Source organism: Seriola dumerili, unplaced genomic scaffold (genome assembly GCF_002260705.1).
Source record: "Seriola dumerili isolate Sdu_G_001 unplaced genomic scaffold, Sdu_1.0 BDQW01000068.1, whole genome shotgun sequence".
Lineage (NCBI taxonomy): Eukaryota > Metazoa > Chordata > Actinopteri > Carangiformes > Carangidae > Seriola > Seriola dumerili.
In genome coordinates this window covers 13,014,338-13,034,099 of record NW_019174323.1, presented here as the reverse complement: position 1 = coordinate 13,034,099, position 19,762 = coordinate 13,014,338, and the positions used below count along the sequence as shown (strand labels likewise).

General features: G+C 38.2%; 1 protein-coding gene across 1 annotated transcript; it reads right to left on the bottom strand.

Annotated features, from left to right (window-relative positions):
• Positions 1-538: 538 nt before the first annotated feature.
• On the bottom strand, positions 539-6,373 carry LOC111220070. The gene is made up of 8 exons (XM_022743019.1): positions 6,270-6,373; positions 4,294-4,335; positions 3,844-4,068; positions 3,479-3,757; positions 2,661-2,939; positions 2,286-2,507; positions 1,883-1,999; positions 539-1,790 (listed from the first exon to the last, which is right to left on the bottom strand). The coding sequence occupies exons 1-8, from the start codon at positions 6,322-6,324 to the stop codon at positions 1,357-1,359; spliced, it is 1,653 nt and encodes a 550-aa protein (XP_022598740.1). The 5' UTR covers positions 6,325-6,373; the 3' UTR covers positions 539-1,356.
• Between the last annotated feature and the right edge of the window lie 13,389 nt (positions 6,374-19,762).

The following is a 19,762-nucleotide window of genomic DNA, read 5'->3' as shown; positions in this document are numbered from 1 at the left end:
TGTAAGTAACTTGACGGATACATAATGTTACTTGTCTGTCTTCATTAGTGACCAGCCACAAGAAGACATGCTAACGTTAGCTCACTTGCTGTTATCGATATCATGAATGTGTTCGGCAAATGTCGCTATCGCTAGCTTGCTAACTGTTAGCATTGCTGTGTAGCATATCATGGCGATGCTAGCGTGGGCCACTGACGGCGGCTAGATTGTTTTTTGGTGGCTTTCGTGTTCATAAAGTAACTTTATTCATCTGTACCTCTTGTGTGTTTAGTGGTCGCTGTCACTGGGCTTCGTCACACTTTGCTAATTGAGAACTTGAAGAGGGGGTGGGGGCCGACGAAGCATTTGTCTTGGTCCGAGATGTTGGGGGTCTAGTGCGACATTTAGGGGCAGCGACGGTCGTTAAGAGAACCGTTGAAGATATCATGTGTGATGACCCTGAAACTTTCATCAGCATTCATTCATTGTACATAATTTCACCATATCTTCACCTAAATGTTGTGATTTAAGTGATTGTAAACAAAACAAAAACAACTGATTTTAAATAAGAGTTGTTTTATTTTAGCATACAAAATACAACAGCCAAAATCTAAAATCACAGCATTCGCACTACAAATGATCTACAAGTTGATAGCTTAGGTTTAGCATACACACTGTGATATAATGTACATTAACATTTTAATGCAAAAAGAACAAGATACAATGTTGTGCAATTTCTTATGTACAAACAACTCATTACACAAAATGTTGATAAAGCTAATACTTTTTGAGATGCAAAAATCCCGTCATGATATTATCACCCATATCTGTATAAATGACACAGTATGACTTCACAAGGGAACAAAAGCAAAATGCATTTTCTGTTTTGGTTATCTGTGATTGCATTTACATTTTACAGAATAATATGTGTAGTTAATATGGTTAATATAATTATTAAGTAATGGCAACAATTGCTAGTTGCTGAACTATCCAACATACAGAATCTTCTTTATTGTCTTACTGGAATTTTTGCTCTTTCTTAACCTGATTTTTGTCATTAGGTCAAAACCTCACTTCTGGCTTCTATCTGTCTCTATTATTTAAAATATTTTATACAAATATGTGTGGTTTTCCTTATACTGTAAGTCTGATGTAGATTTGCCTTTAGATCTATATCCCATCATTTGGTAGTTACTTGAAAGTTATTTAAATTTCCCATACACCACTGACATGTAGTGTATGTTACACTTTTGTCTAATCATAGAATTTGAACTTGAGAACTGAGACGTCACCTGACTTGGCTGGTTTGGAGAAATGTAATTTTTCTTTAGCATACAAGCTACTCTCTTACCTCCTTCTTGCCCTCACTGTCTCATATCATTTGTCTTTGTCTTTATTCTCTGCTATTTCTTCTCCTTCCTGTCCTGCACCTGCCCCCTCTCCCAGAGTATTGTATACCCCCTCTTTCATCCCCTCTTTCTTTAGTGCTTCATATCCTCCCTCACCTCTTGCTGCCCCCTCTTCTCCCAAGCTGTGGTATACCCCCTCTTTCATCCCCTCTTTCTTCAGTGCTTCGTATCCTCCATCTCCTCTTGCTGCCCCCTCTGCTCCCAAGCTGTGGTATACCCCCTCTTTCATTTCCTCTTTTTTCAGTGCTTCATATTCACCACCTTTCTTCTCCCTGCCTGGTGCCTGTGGGTGAAGGGTATCATACTCGGCCTCCCTTTTGGCACCATGTCCCTTCTGCAGGACATCATATCTGTTATCACCTGCATCTCGTGAACTCAGAGCCACATCCTCATAAATTGGGCCTAAAAGAAAAACAGGTGATATGTGATGATTTGTATAATCAGTGGCCTTCAATGTGTCATCAAAAAGTAGAAAACAAGAAGTAGTCACTTACTTGCAGTATTTCTCTTCTTACGTTGATAATAAAGTGCTAAACCTATCACCACGGCCAGCATGCCCACCACCACCAGGCAGATGGCAATGACGGCTGGGTTTGAATTGTTGGTCTGAACTGAAATTGAGATAAAGCATATGTATTATATCATAACTGTATGTGACCCAGTGGTGGTTCATATTAGTTCACTTCTCATTATCAGTATTTATCAGTATAAAGGAAGGTAAGATGACCCTGACAACACCATCAGGGTTATTTTTTTCACACTTTGGTAGCAGAAGACATTATGCTTCATATCCCACAGGCTGAGTAGTACTGTTCATGACGAATAAACTGCTCTTAATGTATATGTCAAGAGAAACAATGTCAATGTCCATTAGAAAGAAGAAAAGCCGAAACTCACAATTGTAAGAGTTGCTGAGAGCAGACCTCATGTTGTTCCACACAGCTTTACAAGCATAAGTACCACGCTTTTGTGGTGTCATGTCGCTTGATGGTGAACCTGTAAGTCCCCATGGCTGATCATCATTCTTGTGGTACCAATGATAGGAGACATTACTGGGACATTCTGGACAAGAACATGACAAACTATTGCCTTCAGAGAGAACGGCCTTAATCGGAGGCTCTGAAAAAGGACAAATTAAGAAAAAGACTTCAGATGGAGAGAAAATACTTGGGTAAAGCATGCAGTATCATATGAAAGAAAACATCCTCATTCATTACACCAGCAGTCATTGCAGTCAGACATACTGAAAGAGTTTTGATCGGGTATACGTACCTTTGACAAACACATCTTGAATATCGGAGACCCTCTGATATGCAGGCCCACTCGTGCGGGCCTTGTGTGTGTAGGTGGCGTTACACCTATATGGTCCCTGTGTAGATTCTGATACGTCAGTGATCTTGTAGGTAGGGTTGGCAGCATGCATAATGATTGTGTTGTCTTTGTAGAAAACAGTGTCGCTAATTTGATCTGTGCCCCAGGCAATGCACTTCAGAGTCAGAGGCTCCCCAACTACAGCGGGGAAGGGATACATTTCCAGTGATATATCCTGAGCTGAAAGAAGAAGATGCAGATAGATGATTATTGAAGATGGATTAGTTTTTTCTATATAGGTTAAATGACTAAAAATAAAAATAAAAATTCTGTTGCCAAGATACAGTGGTTGATTCAAACCAGTTAATTCAGTAATGCAAATAAAAATAAATATTAATTCATGAAGTAATGTATTAAATTAACATTTAAGTAATTTTGTAAATAAAAAAAAAAATAAAAAAATATTGGTAAAAAAGTTATAAAATGACAACCTGTGATTATTTTCAGTGTTGTGGAAGAGTGGCCTGGACCACCTTTCATTTTTAGTGTGGCACATTAGCTGCATGTCATTTAAATTTAAATGAGTTGTCTACCGGGAACTGTTTACATGACATAAGATAAATGAATTGTATGAGGGAATATGTATCAAGACACTTAATAAATTACGTAATAAGTAAAATTTGAAAGCTTTGAAATCATGTTTTGCATTAACATGCAGTGGTGTATATCTTTAGCCAGAGAAATGTTGTAACAGACACTTAAAATAACCGTATGCCCACCTGAGGTCCTGACTATGACTTGGTTACTTCTCTTGTCTTGACTTTTATCAGTACACCAGAAAATGGTCTCTGGGACTTCCAGTTTCGTGGTTTGAAAGATCGCATGGCCACTGTTCTCCAACTTAAACTTAATCTTCCTCGTTTTTTTTCCTTCCCTGTGGACCCAGCAGACCCATCCCTCCAGACCATCTTCATTGTCAAGCTGCAGCATGACTGAATGTCCGTATTGCATCACTGGGTGGCCGGTCTTGATGGTGAGTGAAGCACTGGGATTGAAGTCTGAGTTGTAAATAAATAATTTATTCATAAAGTATATGTACATATTTGGGAGTTAGAACAGTAATGCTGATGTTCATGTGGTTTACCCATGACGTCGAGGCTGAAATTATCACTCTTTTGCCCATTGTGCTCACATTGGTAAGAGCCAGAGTGCTTGGGGGAAGCAACCGCAAACTTCCAGGTTTTATTCGTCTGCTTTTCTTCTTTGTTGTTAAAGTACCATTTCACTCCGCTCTCACCCACACTGTTGTCACAGCTCAAATAGAATAAGTCCCCAGAGAAGACCATTTTGAGTCGGGGGCACATAGAAACTAAGAAGGCAGAGGGACAAAAGAAAAGATGATATACAGTAAAGTATTTGTGGGGGCATGATGGCACCTCGCACAGTTTGTCATTTCTACAAGAACCTACAAAAGGCCGTTGAACATGTTTATTGCTGCCATCTACAGTATTTACATTTCACACCTCTGAGAAGTAATAGAGGGAAAGCATTTAGGGCTGACACCATTTGCACATGTATGAACAGTGATTACTACCTTCTGTCCTCTGTCCGTGACATCTTTCCAGGAGCACAAACACTGTAAGAAAATATAAAAGTGTTAATCTTTAATAAAGACTGCTTTTTTCACCACTTTACACCTCCAACCACATTAATCTCTCACTTAGAGTAGGGCATCTAATATTTTAGTCACATAAGATTTACCAAATCACCTCCTTTCCCAATGGTTTTTATTTTATGTCTATCTATATTTGTGCAACAGATCAATATTCTGTGAAATCATAAAACACTGATTGTTATTCGTTTGGCATCTTAATTCTATAATTTAGAATAAAAGGACAACCTCTATATATCTATGATGAACAATTGACTGCACTTTATCCTACATATACTGTACATACTGCACATATTGCCTTATCTAGCTACTCAAGACATTGTTATGCAGATATAATGTCTCACAGTTGCACCTAAAATAAATATGTAGTATTTCATTATTGTTGAGGAATTTATCTCATTCTCATATTCATCCATCATTACTTTTAATTCCATCAAGCTAAAGTTCCCTAAAAGCACAAAATATTTCTCAAATATACATATAGTATACTCCACATTGCTGTATTATGTTTTTGATGCGCGTGCTAGAAATGTCTTTTACTGCTTTTTATGCATGTGTGTATATCTGTGCACAGTATGTGTTAATGTACTTGCATTTAAAAGAAATAACAAAATATCATGTATGTAATTAAATCCTTTTATGAAGTTGCCGGAAGCGACGTCAGTACAGCACATATGTAAGTATTAGATAGAAAATGCAATATTTGATAAAGATCTGAGACTATCAAACAATTATCAATTATTTATTCATAATTCATTTTCTACACAAAATTAGCAAAATTGTTATTATAAATTAGTATTGTTATGATTATTTTATTTGATTAAAAATAAAATAAATTCAAATGTCAAAACATTTTTACATGTTTATTAATAATTTTAAATATGTAGGAAACATTTTTGAAACAATTCTTAAATGTTTAGATTTTGGATTTATTTTATTCATATTCATATTTTTTATTAATACATTTTTTTAATTAATTTTAACATGCTGAGTTAACTCGGGTAAGTGTAAACCTCCTTTGAATTGGTACAATTATCAATACAGTATCTTCACAAGTATATAAAAGCTAATACCTAAATGTGAGTGCATCTGTATACATATCAACTTTTTTTTAAGTATATTTTTTGGGCTTTTTTATGCCTTTATTTGCTAGTACAGTAGAGAGACAGGAAATGGGGAGGCAGAGAGAGGGGGAATGACATGCAGAAAAGGCCGTGCGATGCGGGACTCGAACCAGGGCCAACTGCAGTGAGGACTGTAGCCTCTACACATGGGGCGCCTGCTTAGACCACTACGCCACACGACGCCCCATACATATCAACTTTTAACTGTTCAGTAATTTAGGTAATTGCAATTTGCGCTTCTGTTTGTAATGCTGTAAATGTGTATCCTCTAGCTAACAGAAGGACATAATGCTGACTGTCACAGAAATCACACAGCTTCATGAAAAGATTTGGCTTAATGCAAATGTTTTCATGTGGGATGATAATATTAAGCCATGAAATTCCCCTAAACTAGAAATTAATTGAGCTAGAAAGTGTCAAATTAGTGTTAAAATAGTGTCAATGATTACTTTTTAAATATTATTTCATATGTTTATTTTTATTATTTAAGATAAATATCTTCATATGATCTCACCTATACATGTAAAAGTGAGATGATTTTGTTTTAACCTTTATTTATCTAAATAAGACTATTTTAGTATTTTAGTGAGTTTTAGCAATGTTGTAAATATATGAGAGATGAGAGATATATGATTAAATGCTATCTATCACAGCTATATTAGTGTAAAAATTCTGAAATCTGAGTGTAAACTGTATTAATACTAACAAAAAAAATGAAATATAATCCCAAACCTATAACACCAGTAGCCCTATGTTTTATAGAAACCTTCTTACCTGCCAACAGAAGCAGATGTTTTCCTCCACCCATCGCACTGGCAGAGTAACGCATACAAAAGAACCAACACTGTGTATTAATCGTGTTGAGGAAGTAGCTACTGGAAGAGAGGCAAGCACTAATTAGAAACAGAACACAGTTCCCTTCTTCAATAACATAACTTCTCTCTACTTTAGCACTATTTCAGATTGTGTAATACCAAGGGTGTAGACAGAGACTTTTTCTCCAGGAAATGTTTTCAGGACATGTGGTTAACACTTGAGACACAGCATGCAAGCATAACTTTAAGAGACTGATAACATAGAGGCAGAGTGGATTCAATGTAAATATATTTATTATGCAAGACAAAGAAAGAGGAAGGAGAAACCAACAGAAGATGCTTGAGATTTTTTAATTATTTACTACAACTACAACTCCTGTAAACCTTTACCTAGAGCTGTTAAGTTCTTTATCACAATTATAAATGACAAACTACAGTACACAGGTTAACAAAAAAAAAAACGTGACTGAGTGACTTAAAATGAAACTGAAAGTAAAGACTACAAATGTCCAAATCAATATACTCTATATTGAGACAGAACACTTGAGGCCCACTTTATGTGTCAACTCCCTCACTCAGCAAGGCTGTTGGGGAAGCAGTCACAGGACAAGTTAAGAAGTGAGAGCAGCTATGGGCTGGTAGGTGCCTCAGTAGTCCTTTAGACTTGCTTACTGCAAGACCTTCATAGGTACTTCATAACTTCATAATCTTTTTACAAGAGACCATCTAGCCTCACAGGGATCTAAACTAGTGGTGTGTTCAGGGGCTCAATACCAGAATAATGCCAAATACATACATACATCTTCTATTTGTGTCAGTGATGAACAACGTAGCCAGGCCTTTAATAAGAAAATCCTTAATTTTATGCCTGGCTTTTATAAGTTATAACCTGCAGTATATGTATTTATCCAGTCCATGTGCTAAATGCAAACTGAATGTGAATACCTGGTAATATGATGACATTACATTACTGTGTGATACAGTGTGATTATTCCCTTCTGTATGAACTGGCGTGGGCCACCTAATTGACTTGATTGCATGATTTAAACAAGTGACTTGCATGCAATGGCTTATGGGATACTACGGGCTACAAAGAATACACCATTTGTAGGAGTATTTGGAGGAGGCATAGGTAGCCTTTTAGGTCATTATGATGCACAGTATTTGGGCTTGAATTCTATTTTGTGCCTTGTTTACATTATTATTACATTACATTATTATGTGAAATGTACTTTTTAATTTCTAGTTCTAATATTGCAGTTATTTTATACAAATAACTGACCCCTCTACTTATTATTTGGTGTCTGAGTAAAGGGATTCAGAGAAATGAAGGGTATAATGGTATGTCTGGTTTATCACATCACATCCTTAAAACACCCTTAAGCAGAAATAAGATAAGCTGTTTTGAGCTGTCGATGACCACAGCGTGAAAAAAGATGGTGTGAAGTAACTGACAGGGAAGCTCTTAGGCTAAAAGAGGAAACCAAAACTGACATGTGGCAGTCACTAATGGTCAACTTTGAAAATAACGATTTAATGCTCACGTAAGAAACAGACTGAAAAATTGGACTGAAAGAAAACTGAACTAACTACTGCTTTTTTTGCTGTGCTGTGTGACAGAAGAAGTCATTTTTTAAATTAATGAAATTATGACAGAGGGGCTCCTCCCCTGCACATAGAAATGTTGTATACAAGCTAAGTGACTTAAACATCCAAAAGCATCAAAGCACTCATGTGTTCCTCTGTCAGGAAAACTGTATGCACATACAGAATGTCTGTCTAAAAGCTGATCTGCTGAAAAGGCCCATGGTGCGTCACATGACAGTAAAATAATTCCTTTCTGTTTCTTTATCGTTTCTAAGAAATTAGCCAGTTTAGAGCAAGTAGGAAGCTATTTCTCATTCTTTGTTTTTCTCTGAAGTCTTGTTCCCTTAAATACACATCATACTTCCATGGTTCTAAGACTTTACTTTTAAAAGAGGAAGAAAAAACTGTGATCAAGCCAAGGTATGAATGTTGAAACATACATGCTGGGGAACTAAAATAAGAACCTAATAAGGTAAATGGAAACTGCATAAAAAGATTCAGAGTTATCAGAGCATCAATCTAAGAACTATGTTTTATTGCTCATATTTAAATTGTTTGAATTCTGCTTTCAGTTACTTAAAATGGCCACCAGAGTCCAGCACTGCATCGCTTTTCCTAAAGAAAAGACATTTATAAATGAGGCCTTACAGCAGGTTGGAGCCTGTGTTTCACTCTGTCTGTACAGTTATGTTTATGACTACAGTAAGTCACAGGTATTGAATCTCAAATTATTGCATTGTTAAAGTAACATTAATATAAATTTGGTTTACATTTATGAGAACTTTTCAAAGTACTCACACTAAAAATGTGCAGACATAATTTAATATTTTTTAGTCAGTGATTTAAAGCAACACTGTGTCTGTCTGTGCTTCGCAGCTTCGATTTCATAAATCAATAATTTCTCCCTCATTCTGCCCTCTGTCTCTTCCTCTGCTTTTGTTTTCCTTTTTATTCTGACTCTACTTCACCCAAGGCAAAGCAACAGCACTCACTGAAACACAACAAAAATAAAAACCAAGCCAGCACATTCTTACTACTGTGCGCTCCATCTGCCCGTGACCCACTTTTCTCTCCTTGCCTTTGGCATGAGAGGGGTTAACACAGAAAGCAGGAGGAAAGCTAGTTTCTCAGAATAAGGACATTGGGCAGCAAAGGCAGTGGAAGCACCGAGGTAGGATGAAAGTGTGGTGGAGTGGTGCACCATTAAAGGAGAGCACCCACTAGAGCTCTTATCAAGGGTTTCAATGCAGGTGTCATGTCGTCCTTAAGAGGCTGGATATGGCAGGATTCATCTACATCTCCTCTTAACAGAGTGTACTATTGTGTGCATTAATGTAATTCAACCGGGTTCACCTTCCTCTGTCTTCCATCTTTGTGCTGATGGGCTGTAAAAGCAACCACAGAGCATAAGGACAGTTTTCCACTCAAACACTCAAGCTGCATGAATGCTATTCACTGAAACTGAAATATATGTTTTTATGTATTATATAAACTTATTTGGTATCATACAAACATTAAAGTAATGAATATGTTGTTTCCTATTTATAATTAAAATTTAGAATTAATATCACTGGTGTTTGGATTTTAAAATGAGGAAGTAATGAAAGGCCTGGCCATGTGAACATATCTGTCTTTCTGTAAACCCTCAAACAGAGGTCAGATCCTGGAATGGAGGTTAAAAAAAAGAATTAAAAACATTAAATTAAATATTTTTTATCATAATTCTTTATCCATTTTAATATTTTCTTCTCAGTTGTGTATTTCATGTTTTTTGTAAAGCACACCATGTTTTCCTTCTGTATGCTTTTAATAGTATGCCTAGCTTTGAGGTTGTGGTTACAGGTGTAAAAGAGCACACTTGTGTCCACACCCAACCACACCCTTCAGAGAAGCTGGGTTCTCAATCATCATCCATAAATCTACTTAGAACTTGCCTGAGAATCTTCATTTTTAAGTTTCCTTCAGTATCAAATGAATCCACTGATAGTTCTCTGTACTTCCATGGCTACAATGCAAAGAGGAAGTGCTAATAGCTAATTCAGCTTAATTTTAATAATGCTAAATAAAAAATAAAAAAAAAATAGTTGTAAAACAGGGCTCAAGTTGAAGTGTAACTCACTAAACCCATGGCAACGTTATGCTTCCTGTTTACTGCTGAGTTTTTCAAATGTAATTTTCAGTGCGATGAGCATAGCAAACAAAATGTTACTCAGCTCCACTGCACTAGGATTGAGGCTGAAATCCCAGCAGCAGATATCTCAAACCTCACCAAATAAATGGTTTCTTTTTTTATTTATTTGGGTGAATAGACATTTTGAATTAGAGAGAACAACACAAAGATGGCATCAGTCCTCCATGTTTGTGTAAAGTCAGACCGGTGGTCGTTACCTGAGACGATTCTCTCGACAGATCAATGAACACTGAACGAACCCGTGCTTGTCATCATCTTTTTATTTCTACAGCAGCGCCCATAAAGCCACATTTTATCAATGGAAGAAGTCAAAGCAATTTTTCCTCATTTCTGTGACGACCTCTCAGCGTCAAAGACACAAAAGAGGAACAGTGAGGTGGCCTGAATCCATCCACTGTACATGTGAGACGGTGAAAGATAGAGGGGAGGGAATCATATCATGGAACGAGCGTGAGTGTGTCTGATTGATAGAGTGACAGAAATAATGAGCGAGAGAGAGAGAGAAGACAGAGAGGCTGGAATGTGGTGGAACAGTGAAAGATAAAAAGGCTGAGTGAGAGAGTGTAATGAAGAAAATTGGGGATAATTGAATAGAAGAGCACTTGGGTGCAAAAAAAAAAAAAAAAAGCAGAGAGCAACTGACAGATGGATGGTGAAGAGTCAGTGCACATTGGAAGTACAAAGAGAGGAAGGAGAACGGAGGAGAGAGATCAATCGAGCAGCTGAAGTAAGAGAGAGAGAGAGACTACGCCACGCTGGAGATAGCGTGCATGAATGTGTGTGCAATATGGAGAGAGAGAGAGAGAGTGCGCGAGAGAGAGAGAGAGAGAGATATGGCTATACCGGGGCACAGAGTAGGTGAAAGTGTGTGTGTGTATGTGTGTGTGTGTGTGTGTGTGTGTGTGTGTGTGTGTGTGTGTGTGTGAATGAAAAAGAGAAAGAGAGGCTGCACACTACAATGGCTCAGGCTGGCTCACACCGATGCACATTTAAAGACTAGAAGGCATGAAAATGTGATTTTGAAGGAGAAAAAGCAAATCACTTTTTCTTCTTTTTCCTCATCTATTTTTCATCAATTGGATCTTTCTCTCATTTTCTAATCTCGGTCCCTTTTTACTCTCTTTGTGGTTTATCAAGGAGGTCACTGCGGATACAACGAGGAGCAACACAGCCTGAACTACAGACTAAAAGGTATTTACTTTTTCTCTGTTTCTTGGTTGGAATTAATCTAAACAAGAGTAATTATTGTGTGTATCTCACAATCAAAGTAATGCAAAGTGTTCATAATACAAAAAAACAGTGATGATAAAAAGCTTGTGTTTGTCAACTACAAACTGAATATGAAAGACGTACCATAAGTATTGGGCACACAAAGAAAGAAGAAATAGTATTTTGCAGCAAGGTGTGTGAGGGTGAAAGTCACAGCACTTAACAAAAAGAAGTGGGTGCTGCTGAATTTGTGGCGGGGGGGGGGGGGGTGGGGTAAAAACAATCCTCTGAGGCCTGATTCACATGTTTTATGTAGGTGGGGAGGAAGAGCAAAGTGGGACAGAAAAAAGAATTGCAAAGATCACAGATGCTTCCTTCAAAGGAAACTCCATAGTAATTGCACGTATCACTCGTGAACAGCTTTAGGACTGATCCATGACAGAAGACTGCATGTAAGCTTTATTAGCTACGGCACGCAGCATAAGGCAGCTGTAATGAAGGTTTCGTGTGTTTGTTTGCTCGTAGTTAATGTGAATGATGGAGGCTTTATCACAAAAACACACATTAAGGTAATATTGTAACTAAAAAGGATTGCTGACAGGCATTTTCTACTGGACACAGTGGGCAGTGATGGTGGAAAGGTTCATTTCTCTAAATGAAGCTTTCATGCTGAATCCAACTTTATGGCCATAATTGAATCCCTTGTGACTAGTTAAGCCTCTGTTTCATGTAAATTATTCCATGTTCATTATGAATCATAATTGTACATTGCAGTATTTTACAACTGCTCACCCACAGTTACAAAGTAGGTTATGGCCTGTTGTATTACTTTGGTCCAGGCACAGAGGAAATGGGGGAATAATTTATGTAGATAATATAAACTAGGAATCAGTCTGGGAGTTTGCAGAAAAAATATGAATATTTGTGCTTATGTAATGCCAATATTAATACCGCCCAGACACTTAGAGAATTGCATTACATTTTAGTGGATCAGTTCAAAGAGTAAAAGAGTTGAAATGGAAAGGTGAGCAGAATCAAACGAGAGCTCATCAACACCCACATTTCACATCCTTCTTTAGCTGTGAATTGTCAAAATCGTTACCTGCCAGCTGGTGGAAAGGTGGAAACCCTCTAAGGACCCCAGAGAACTCATACTCACATGCACATGCACATGCACATGCACGCGACACACACACACACACACCAAAACACCTCATTTATTTAAGGCTGGCTGAAACAGCGTGTTATAGTATTAGTGTATGCCGTGCACCAGTGGTCTGTACCAACTCTGTGCACTTCCATCCTATAGATACAACATAATTGACTTTGCCTGGCCTCATAAGACCTGCCCTACATGGTGTAATGCATAACAAGCAATACTGGCTTTAAAGGCATATTTTTCTATTGGAGAAGTGCACCCAGGGGATTTCATTTGGTAAAGAAAGAAAAACAAACTGGGCAATTTAGAGCAGAGTGGGCACATGAAGATTAATGGCTTCCTCACAAACACAGAACAATTGATTATAATGGAACAAAGAAAGCCAGGTGACGTTATCAATGGCAGAGAGGGACTAAGTGATTATACATAATGTGTGGGTAATGCCAGAAGAGAATGTGATTATGAAACAATTGAGTGGAAAATAAAAAACATGAAATACAGTGAATTGGGCAGAAAGTTTGACGTGCGTCTCTCTGATTCAGAAAATTTCCACCACCCCTGCCTACTTATTTCCACCCCATCCTGTCTTACCTCATGCTGTTCTTTCCTGCCCGGTCCTGTTCTGTCCTCTCCAGGAGCAGGAGTCGATAAACAGGCTGGTCAGTGTAGCAGATGTGACAATGCTATATGGTCTAGGAATCCTCCAGGGTTCAGTGTGGAGAATGTGTAGGACAAAAGATAGACATGCTGAGAGAATATTTCTACTGACAGCTCACTGCTGTGGAGGCAGAGAGCTCGGCCCTATTAGCTGCAAGCTGCTACTGTATCTGTGAAGAAAAAATGCAAAACCCCCAACAAAATGTTCTTTAAATCAGTCCCATGGGGGTATTAAACTGGGCTACAGCTGTATGGAGCTATGAAAAACCAATATATAAGCAAAATGCACATGTGCAAATTCAAATGCATACACTTGCGTGCACACACGCACACACATATATTCATTAGCTTGTAATTCAAGGACAAGCACTGCCAAATCTGCCGCAGATCATCTTCTGTATGACATTTGAAGAGGCATCATCAAATAACCTGGAGAAGTAATTTCATGTTTAAATAAGATTTATCATTGTATATGATTTTTAATGAACTTCTAATTGTTATTTGTGGAACTGACACAGTCTCATTGTTGTACTCATTAAGATGGAACGCAAGAGAAGAGCTGTTTCCCCTGACTCTGCAGGCTTTTCATTATTACATACAGGGAGATTTCCCCCAGGGGAAAGATCTGGAGGATTGCCGTAAGCCATGAAAACAGAAGCCAGCAAACTGCAACACATCCACCATTATGAAGAACTCAAATAGCTCCAGCTTTACACTTTCTGAACACAACCTCACATTAATGACTGAAAAATAGAGTCAGACTCTTCTTGCACAGATGGCTCAGAAAGCAACTGCTGGATTTTAGATGCGCTGATTACATGGACTTTACTTCGTACATAGTTAGCCTCACTGTTTGCTGATGTAATCCAGCTTCTGGTCTGCTGAGCAGCCTGTTTCAAACCACCAGAGTCAGATGGCCCTATCGCCTGCAGTTTTTGACTCATTTCTGTGCCGTAACAAGTGACTGTAGATCTGATTTGTGTCGAGAGCAACACTTTCCACAGAAAGTACACATTTAGTACCTTTATTGCTTTTTTCCTGTCTTAATAACCAAGCTCATTTTCTATAGAAGTGTTAAAGATCACTACATGTATCTGAAGTTTCCTCACACTTTCTTCAGCCCTCTTGGTACAAGGTTATTGGAGTATACAGCATTAACAGTAGTTTATTAGATATAAGTAAGTGAAGAATGAAGGGTCATACTGTCTGTAGAACCAATCAGACCCCATTACACGGTGTGTGGACGAACTGTAATGGGGCCTGACAGGCGTCGACATGGTCCTCACTTTGTCAGCCATGTCTAACAGCATCTATTAGTATCTTGTTGACTTTTATCTCTCAGTGTTACCTTTTATGTCAATGGACGTGCAAGGTAAGTGAAACTGTCACTGCTGGACAGTCTATTTGTGGCTGTTTATCTGACATAAAACCCACCCAAAAGCCTTAAACCTGCGCTCATCTCCGTGTGTCTGACTAGTTTGTCTGTGGCCTGCTTTCATTGTATTTGAGGCCTGAGGTCTTTACTCGGGAGCTCTGGGACAAGTATAAAAAGTAAAAGATGCCCTTGAAAAAGTTACTTGATAGCAGTAATTCTATAGAAGGTCTGTTTTATTAGCAATGTTTTTACCCTGCATCTGCACATTCCCTCCTCTTTTGTTGTTGTGAAACAGAAGGCAACCTGCTGCACAGTTGCCTTTGAAGTCTTTGTTTTCATGACATTTTAATGCATTTTCTGTCATAACATGTGTGAAGAGTGAATGGGATGTTTGGGGTTATATGAAATTAATTCACTTATTGCAGAGAATAAGGCCCACAATTTAGAAATAAGGTATTTTACCTTTGCAGATGTTAGTGTTGCAACCAAATTATCTTTTCTTTTTCTTTTTTTTTTTTATGTATTTCAGGTCTAGTTATTAAGACACCAGGTATAATGCACCAACAAACTAGTTGTTGTGTTTGGTTTGGTGTCAGTGCTGACAGACATGTGCACATAGATCTGGGATCTGGTGTCATTTAATTCATGGTTGAAGGGGAACACTTTATTACCAAGCAAACTATAACAAGAACATTGTGTCTCATATATTGGCCCACATGGATTAGCTCATTAACCTGCAATAATAACCTCCAATAATGTGAAATATCAAGATGCTCTAAGACATTAAATGCGCTTCATTAAAATTATATTAAGACTAAAGGTCCAAATGAAATTACATTTGCAAAGTTTGAAACATAATTTTTTCTGTGCTCTTGGAGTCGGTGTCTCACATGAGGGTCACTTGATTTGTGGACGGGGTCACAGGAGATTTGTAAGACTTTGCTGGAGAAGTTGACTTAGAATATATATATTTTTTTCTTTTCTGTATCATTCATTTAGAACTGCGCGCTACACAGATTGAGATTGGGTCATGAAAAGTTGGGGTCATCTGGCAGAAAGAGTCAAAATTGAGAAAACCCTGATTTAGGGATTTCTGTTGTGTAGTTGAAGATTCAGCTACTGTATTAAATAATGTTTACGGAAAGGGGGAAGTCTCAAAAATAGCACAGGGGATGTTCACTCCTAAATCTGTACCGCATTGAGGTCTCCCAGCCCATCCAGCCAAGTTTAGCCCATGCGAGGCCCTCAGCGCACGCTCCACCTGACCCAATTATATCCAGTCTGAGGGGAAAGATAGCCCACTTTGATCGACACGAGACCGCCAGCTACGCTCGGGCTGACTGGTCTGGCACTTAATGCTGCGTTCTGCTAAACATTTTTCCAGGACAGATGTGTTTGAGTGCCGCTTAAAGAGTCAAACTGTGGAGTCTCTGTGTGTGAGCTCACACTGTGTGTGTGTGTGTGTGTGTGTGTGTGTGTGTGTGTGTGTGTGTGTGTGTGTGTGTGTGTGTGTGTGTGTGTGCATGCGCATACACACGTGCTTGGAACATCAGATGAGCGGTTTGTAACCTATGGAGTAAGATGTGGCCCCTTTTTCCTAAAAAAAGATCGTCCTTGGCGAGGTAGCGATGGGGAGGATCGAGCTGGAATACAGATAAAAGGAGCAGGATGTTTATTGTGAAATGGAGAGCTTTGGGTAATTATTTTAATCATCCACTTAATTCCTGATTAGCAGGGTTATCATTTTATGTTTGATTAGCTTCAGATATGCAATTGATTAAAAGGCGACAGTTTGTGTGTGTGTGTGTGTGTCCCTGCTGAGTGTAATGCCAGAATATTTTGGTGCAAAGAGGATGAGTCTATCACTGGTTTTGTTATCTGCCTGTAAAATTAATCAAGAGCGCCATGACTGTCAATTAAGCTCTTGCATTTCATCTGATTTTTATCAAGCACAGATTTAATTAATGCCTGAAAATACTAAGCATTGTCATAGCAACAGGAAGGCATACAGATGATATAATATTCCTAAAAAGTGTAGACTCTGAAACGCAAAGGATTTTTTTTTTCCACTGTATTGTCCGTTTAGAGTTAACTTAAATGAACGTTGATGCATTATACAATAGGGTACTCGCTTATCATATCCCAGCTTAGCCCTTCCCCCTTAAACTCCTACGTCACAGCACCAGACCTGATGGCAAGTGATGCACCATTCATGTAAAGCTAAGTGTCCTCTCCCACCAGTTTAGTGACTCATCCCATCCATCCTGCGCTGGAATAGGCCTAGAGTGGTCTTGACGGTTCCTTGTCACTGGCGGTGTGAAAGAGGCTGAAGTGTGGGGACCCAGTGAAAGAGAGCAATATAGAGGACAGAACTTGGCCGCTCCACTTTTGCAGGACGTAAAAGTGGGACAATCTGTTCCTTGGATGATCTCCAATTCTACTTTCCGGGGACCGATACACTGAAAATATATCTATACACATGCTCCGTCCTACATAGGGAGAGAGTGAGTGAGTGAGAGAAAGAGAAAGAGAGAGCGAGGTTGTCAAAGGGAGGGAATACGAGCATGAGTTGAACTGACTGTCCATTAGGTCTTTACAATTCAATTGTGCTGGAACTGTGCTTCTGAATTTCCTTTGAGACTGGCCAAACGAAGAGGAGAAACCCCTGCAGCTCACAGGGGACACTGTCACACCAGCTATCAGGGTACAGATAGCTAAAGGGTACAGATAGGAGATATAACCACTAAAATTGGGATGACAGACTAAAATCAGCCCTGTGCAGATCCAGCATTATTTTTCATTATGCATAATTTACAGTGCAGTAAACTGAGAATTTGATTTATTAGCCAAAAACATGCATAATGTTTTGTTTATATGGAGCCCCAAGGACTAAAGCAGCCCAATAAGTCCACAAGTCATTATTGCAAGTTTGCTACACTTTGCAAAAAAAGAGTGTACAGAAAAATGTCTCAGAAGAGGCAAAGATGGATAGAGATGAGAGATATAAGTGACCTCACTGCAAATCTCTCCATCCATCCGTCTTTGCTCTCCAGGTGCTCAAGGAGGGCATCCATCTCTGTCCTCGTTACCATGATTAATCAGTCCCTGATTCTTCATCTTAGTTTCACTCTATTTCCTTACTGTCTGTTGACCCACGTTGGCCCAGAGCTATCGAAATCTTCTCTTTGATTTAGCTTACATGGCCTCTCATAATCAGAAGTCAGGCTTCTGAATGGGCTTCCCACGGGAAGACCGACTCACCAACTTCTGAAATCTTCAGATCCCTCTTTTATGCTCTTACACTGCATGCCTGTTCAAATTTTCATCCATGTGTTGACTTAGAAGTTCAAAAGATCAAGAAAAAAAAGCAATTGTATGATAGAACTGAATTTAGTTGTCTAATCAAAATGTTTTATTTATTTTTATTTCATTTGAAAAATTACATTATATTTATTTAGATGCTAAGTATAGTTGTCTTAGCAATACATGGGAAAATTATCTCAGACTATTGAATTTGAATTGAATTTCAGATGTGACCTGGTTTCAGCTTCAGAAATAAAAAAAAATAATTAACTAATTTTACAGCTACAACTGGTACAAACATAACATGAGTCATACACTTTGCACACCACAAGATTTCTGTCTGTTTTCAGTTTGTGGTGTCCCGCATTTTCCCTATCCCCTTGCACCCTGTACATAAACTTAAAATAAACTGTCACAACAAACCACTGAACTAAATCTGGTTTTAAATCATGTTGTGTGTTTCCTTATGAAGGATAAAAAATGACTTAAGTATAAATAGATAAATAAATGCAGAAATAAGTAATTAAATGCTGAAATAGAATAAGTAAATTAATACATTTTGGTAATGAGAAATGCTATTTCTGTATTTTTACATTTATTTATTTCTGCCTATTTCTCTTAATTCGGTAGTCCTACATCAGTCTGATGGCAGATTGGTTTTGGTGGTATGATCAATGGGATGGATCTACTAGGTGCTTATTGGAAAAAAAAGAATTCGCTAAAGAAGTCTGAAAAGTCACTAAATCTAATGTCAAAGTCACTAAGTTGGTACCACTGGAAATGCAAAGCCCCTGTGTACCAGTCAAATCAAGGCTGTACTAGCAGGTCCATCCCATGGACCACATCGCCATTGTTTTAGACTGAGGTAGGACTGTAGTTTACATAAGGACACAGAATATATAGATAAATAAATGTAAAAATAGATGAATGTAGAAATACAGAAATAAAAAACTAAATAAATGTAGAAATGCATAAATAAATAACTAGACGTAGAAATATAGAAATAACGTTTTTCACTACCAAAATGCATGTGTTTTGCATTTATGTATTTAATTATTTATTTATGCATTTCTTTATTTATTTCTACTCACATCATTTATTGCCCTTCATAGTTTCCATCCAATAGTAAAATAAGCCTTAACTACAAGCAAGCCATACTTAGGAGGTGCAGACTACCCTGACCATATTCCTCTGGCTTCAGAATGTAAAAGAGAAATGCAGTGCAATAATCAAATCAGCAAAAAAGTCATATTGAAGAATGATTCAAGTGAGTGGCTGACAAAAAGAAGAGATTCAGTATAAGACAATGAAAAATTAGTTTTCTGCCTCGGGCAGAAGAGGCAGAAAGACTGTTCTGTCAGGAGAGTGAAATTCAATCCTCTCCTCCACCAGCGTTCTCCCAAGAGGAAGAAAAGTCAAGACTAGTTGGAGAGAAGATCGCCAGCACAGGGACAGGGGAGCCAGATAGCTGACGAAAGGAACTAAGTCTGAACTACTCTTGTGGCCGAGCATACGAGTTGAATGACATGACGGGGAAGATGATTTTCAACAACTATGTGTGGGACTGGATTTGCCATAGTTAGAATGTGAAATCAAACAACAATCCTTTTATCCATAACTCTACACCTCCTCTCTTCCTGTGTTTATCCTCACTTAACTGTTGATTTCAGCTTAGTCCTCAACTCTTTCTCATCCCTCATCCAGCCACAGTTGTCCTCTCGCCCCCTTTTCTCTCTCAACCTGATTACTCTGCTTTATGCAAACTACAACTCTCACCATCTTTCTCTCTTGTGTATTCTCCTTTCGCTTTTACATCCCAATTAGTTGGCTCCTGTCTACTCTCAGCCTGTCCTTCTAGCTCCTTATCTCGCCTAGTGCAGACTCAATGTTGTTCAATATTTGATGAGACTTTGTTCATAAATCTACCTCCTCTAGTCCCTTCTGGTGTACTTGAATGATAGTGTTAATCTC

What these genes read in the sequence shown, in the direction of transcription:
- LOC111220070 (XM_022743019.1), bottom strand. Translation starts at nt 6,324, where the DNA reads ATGCGTTACTCTGCCAGTGCGATGGGTGGAGGAAAACATCTGCTTCTG. An exon ending in TCACGGACAGAGGACAGAAG is followed by an intron (nt 4,069 to 4,293) that starts GTAGTAATCACT and finishes CTGCCTTCTTAG; the next exon opens with TTTCTATGTGCCCCCGACTC. An exon ending in TAAGAAGAGAAATACTGCAA is followed by an intron (nt 1,791 to 1,882) that starts GTAAGTGACTAC and finishes TTTTTCTTTTAG; the next exon opens with GCCCAATTTATGAGGATGTG.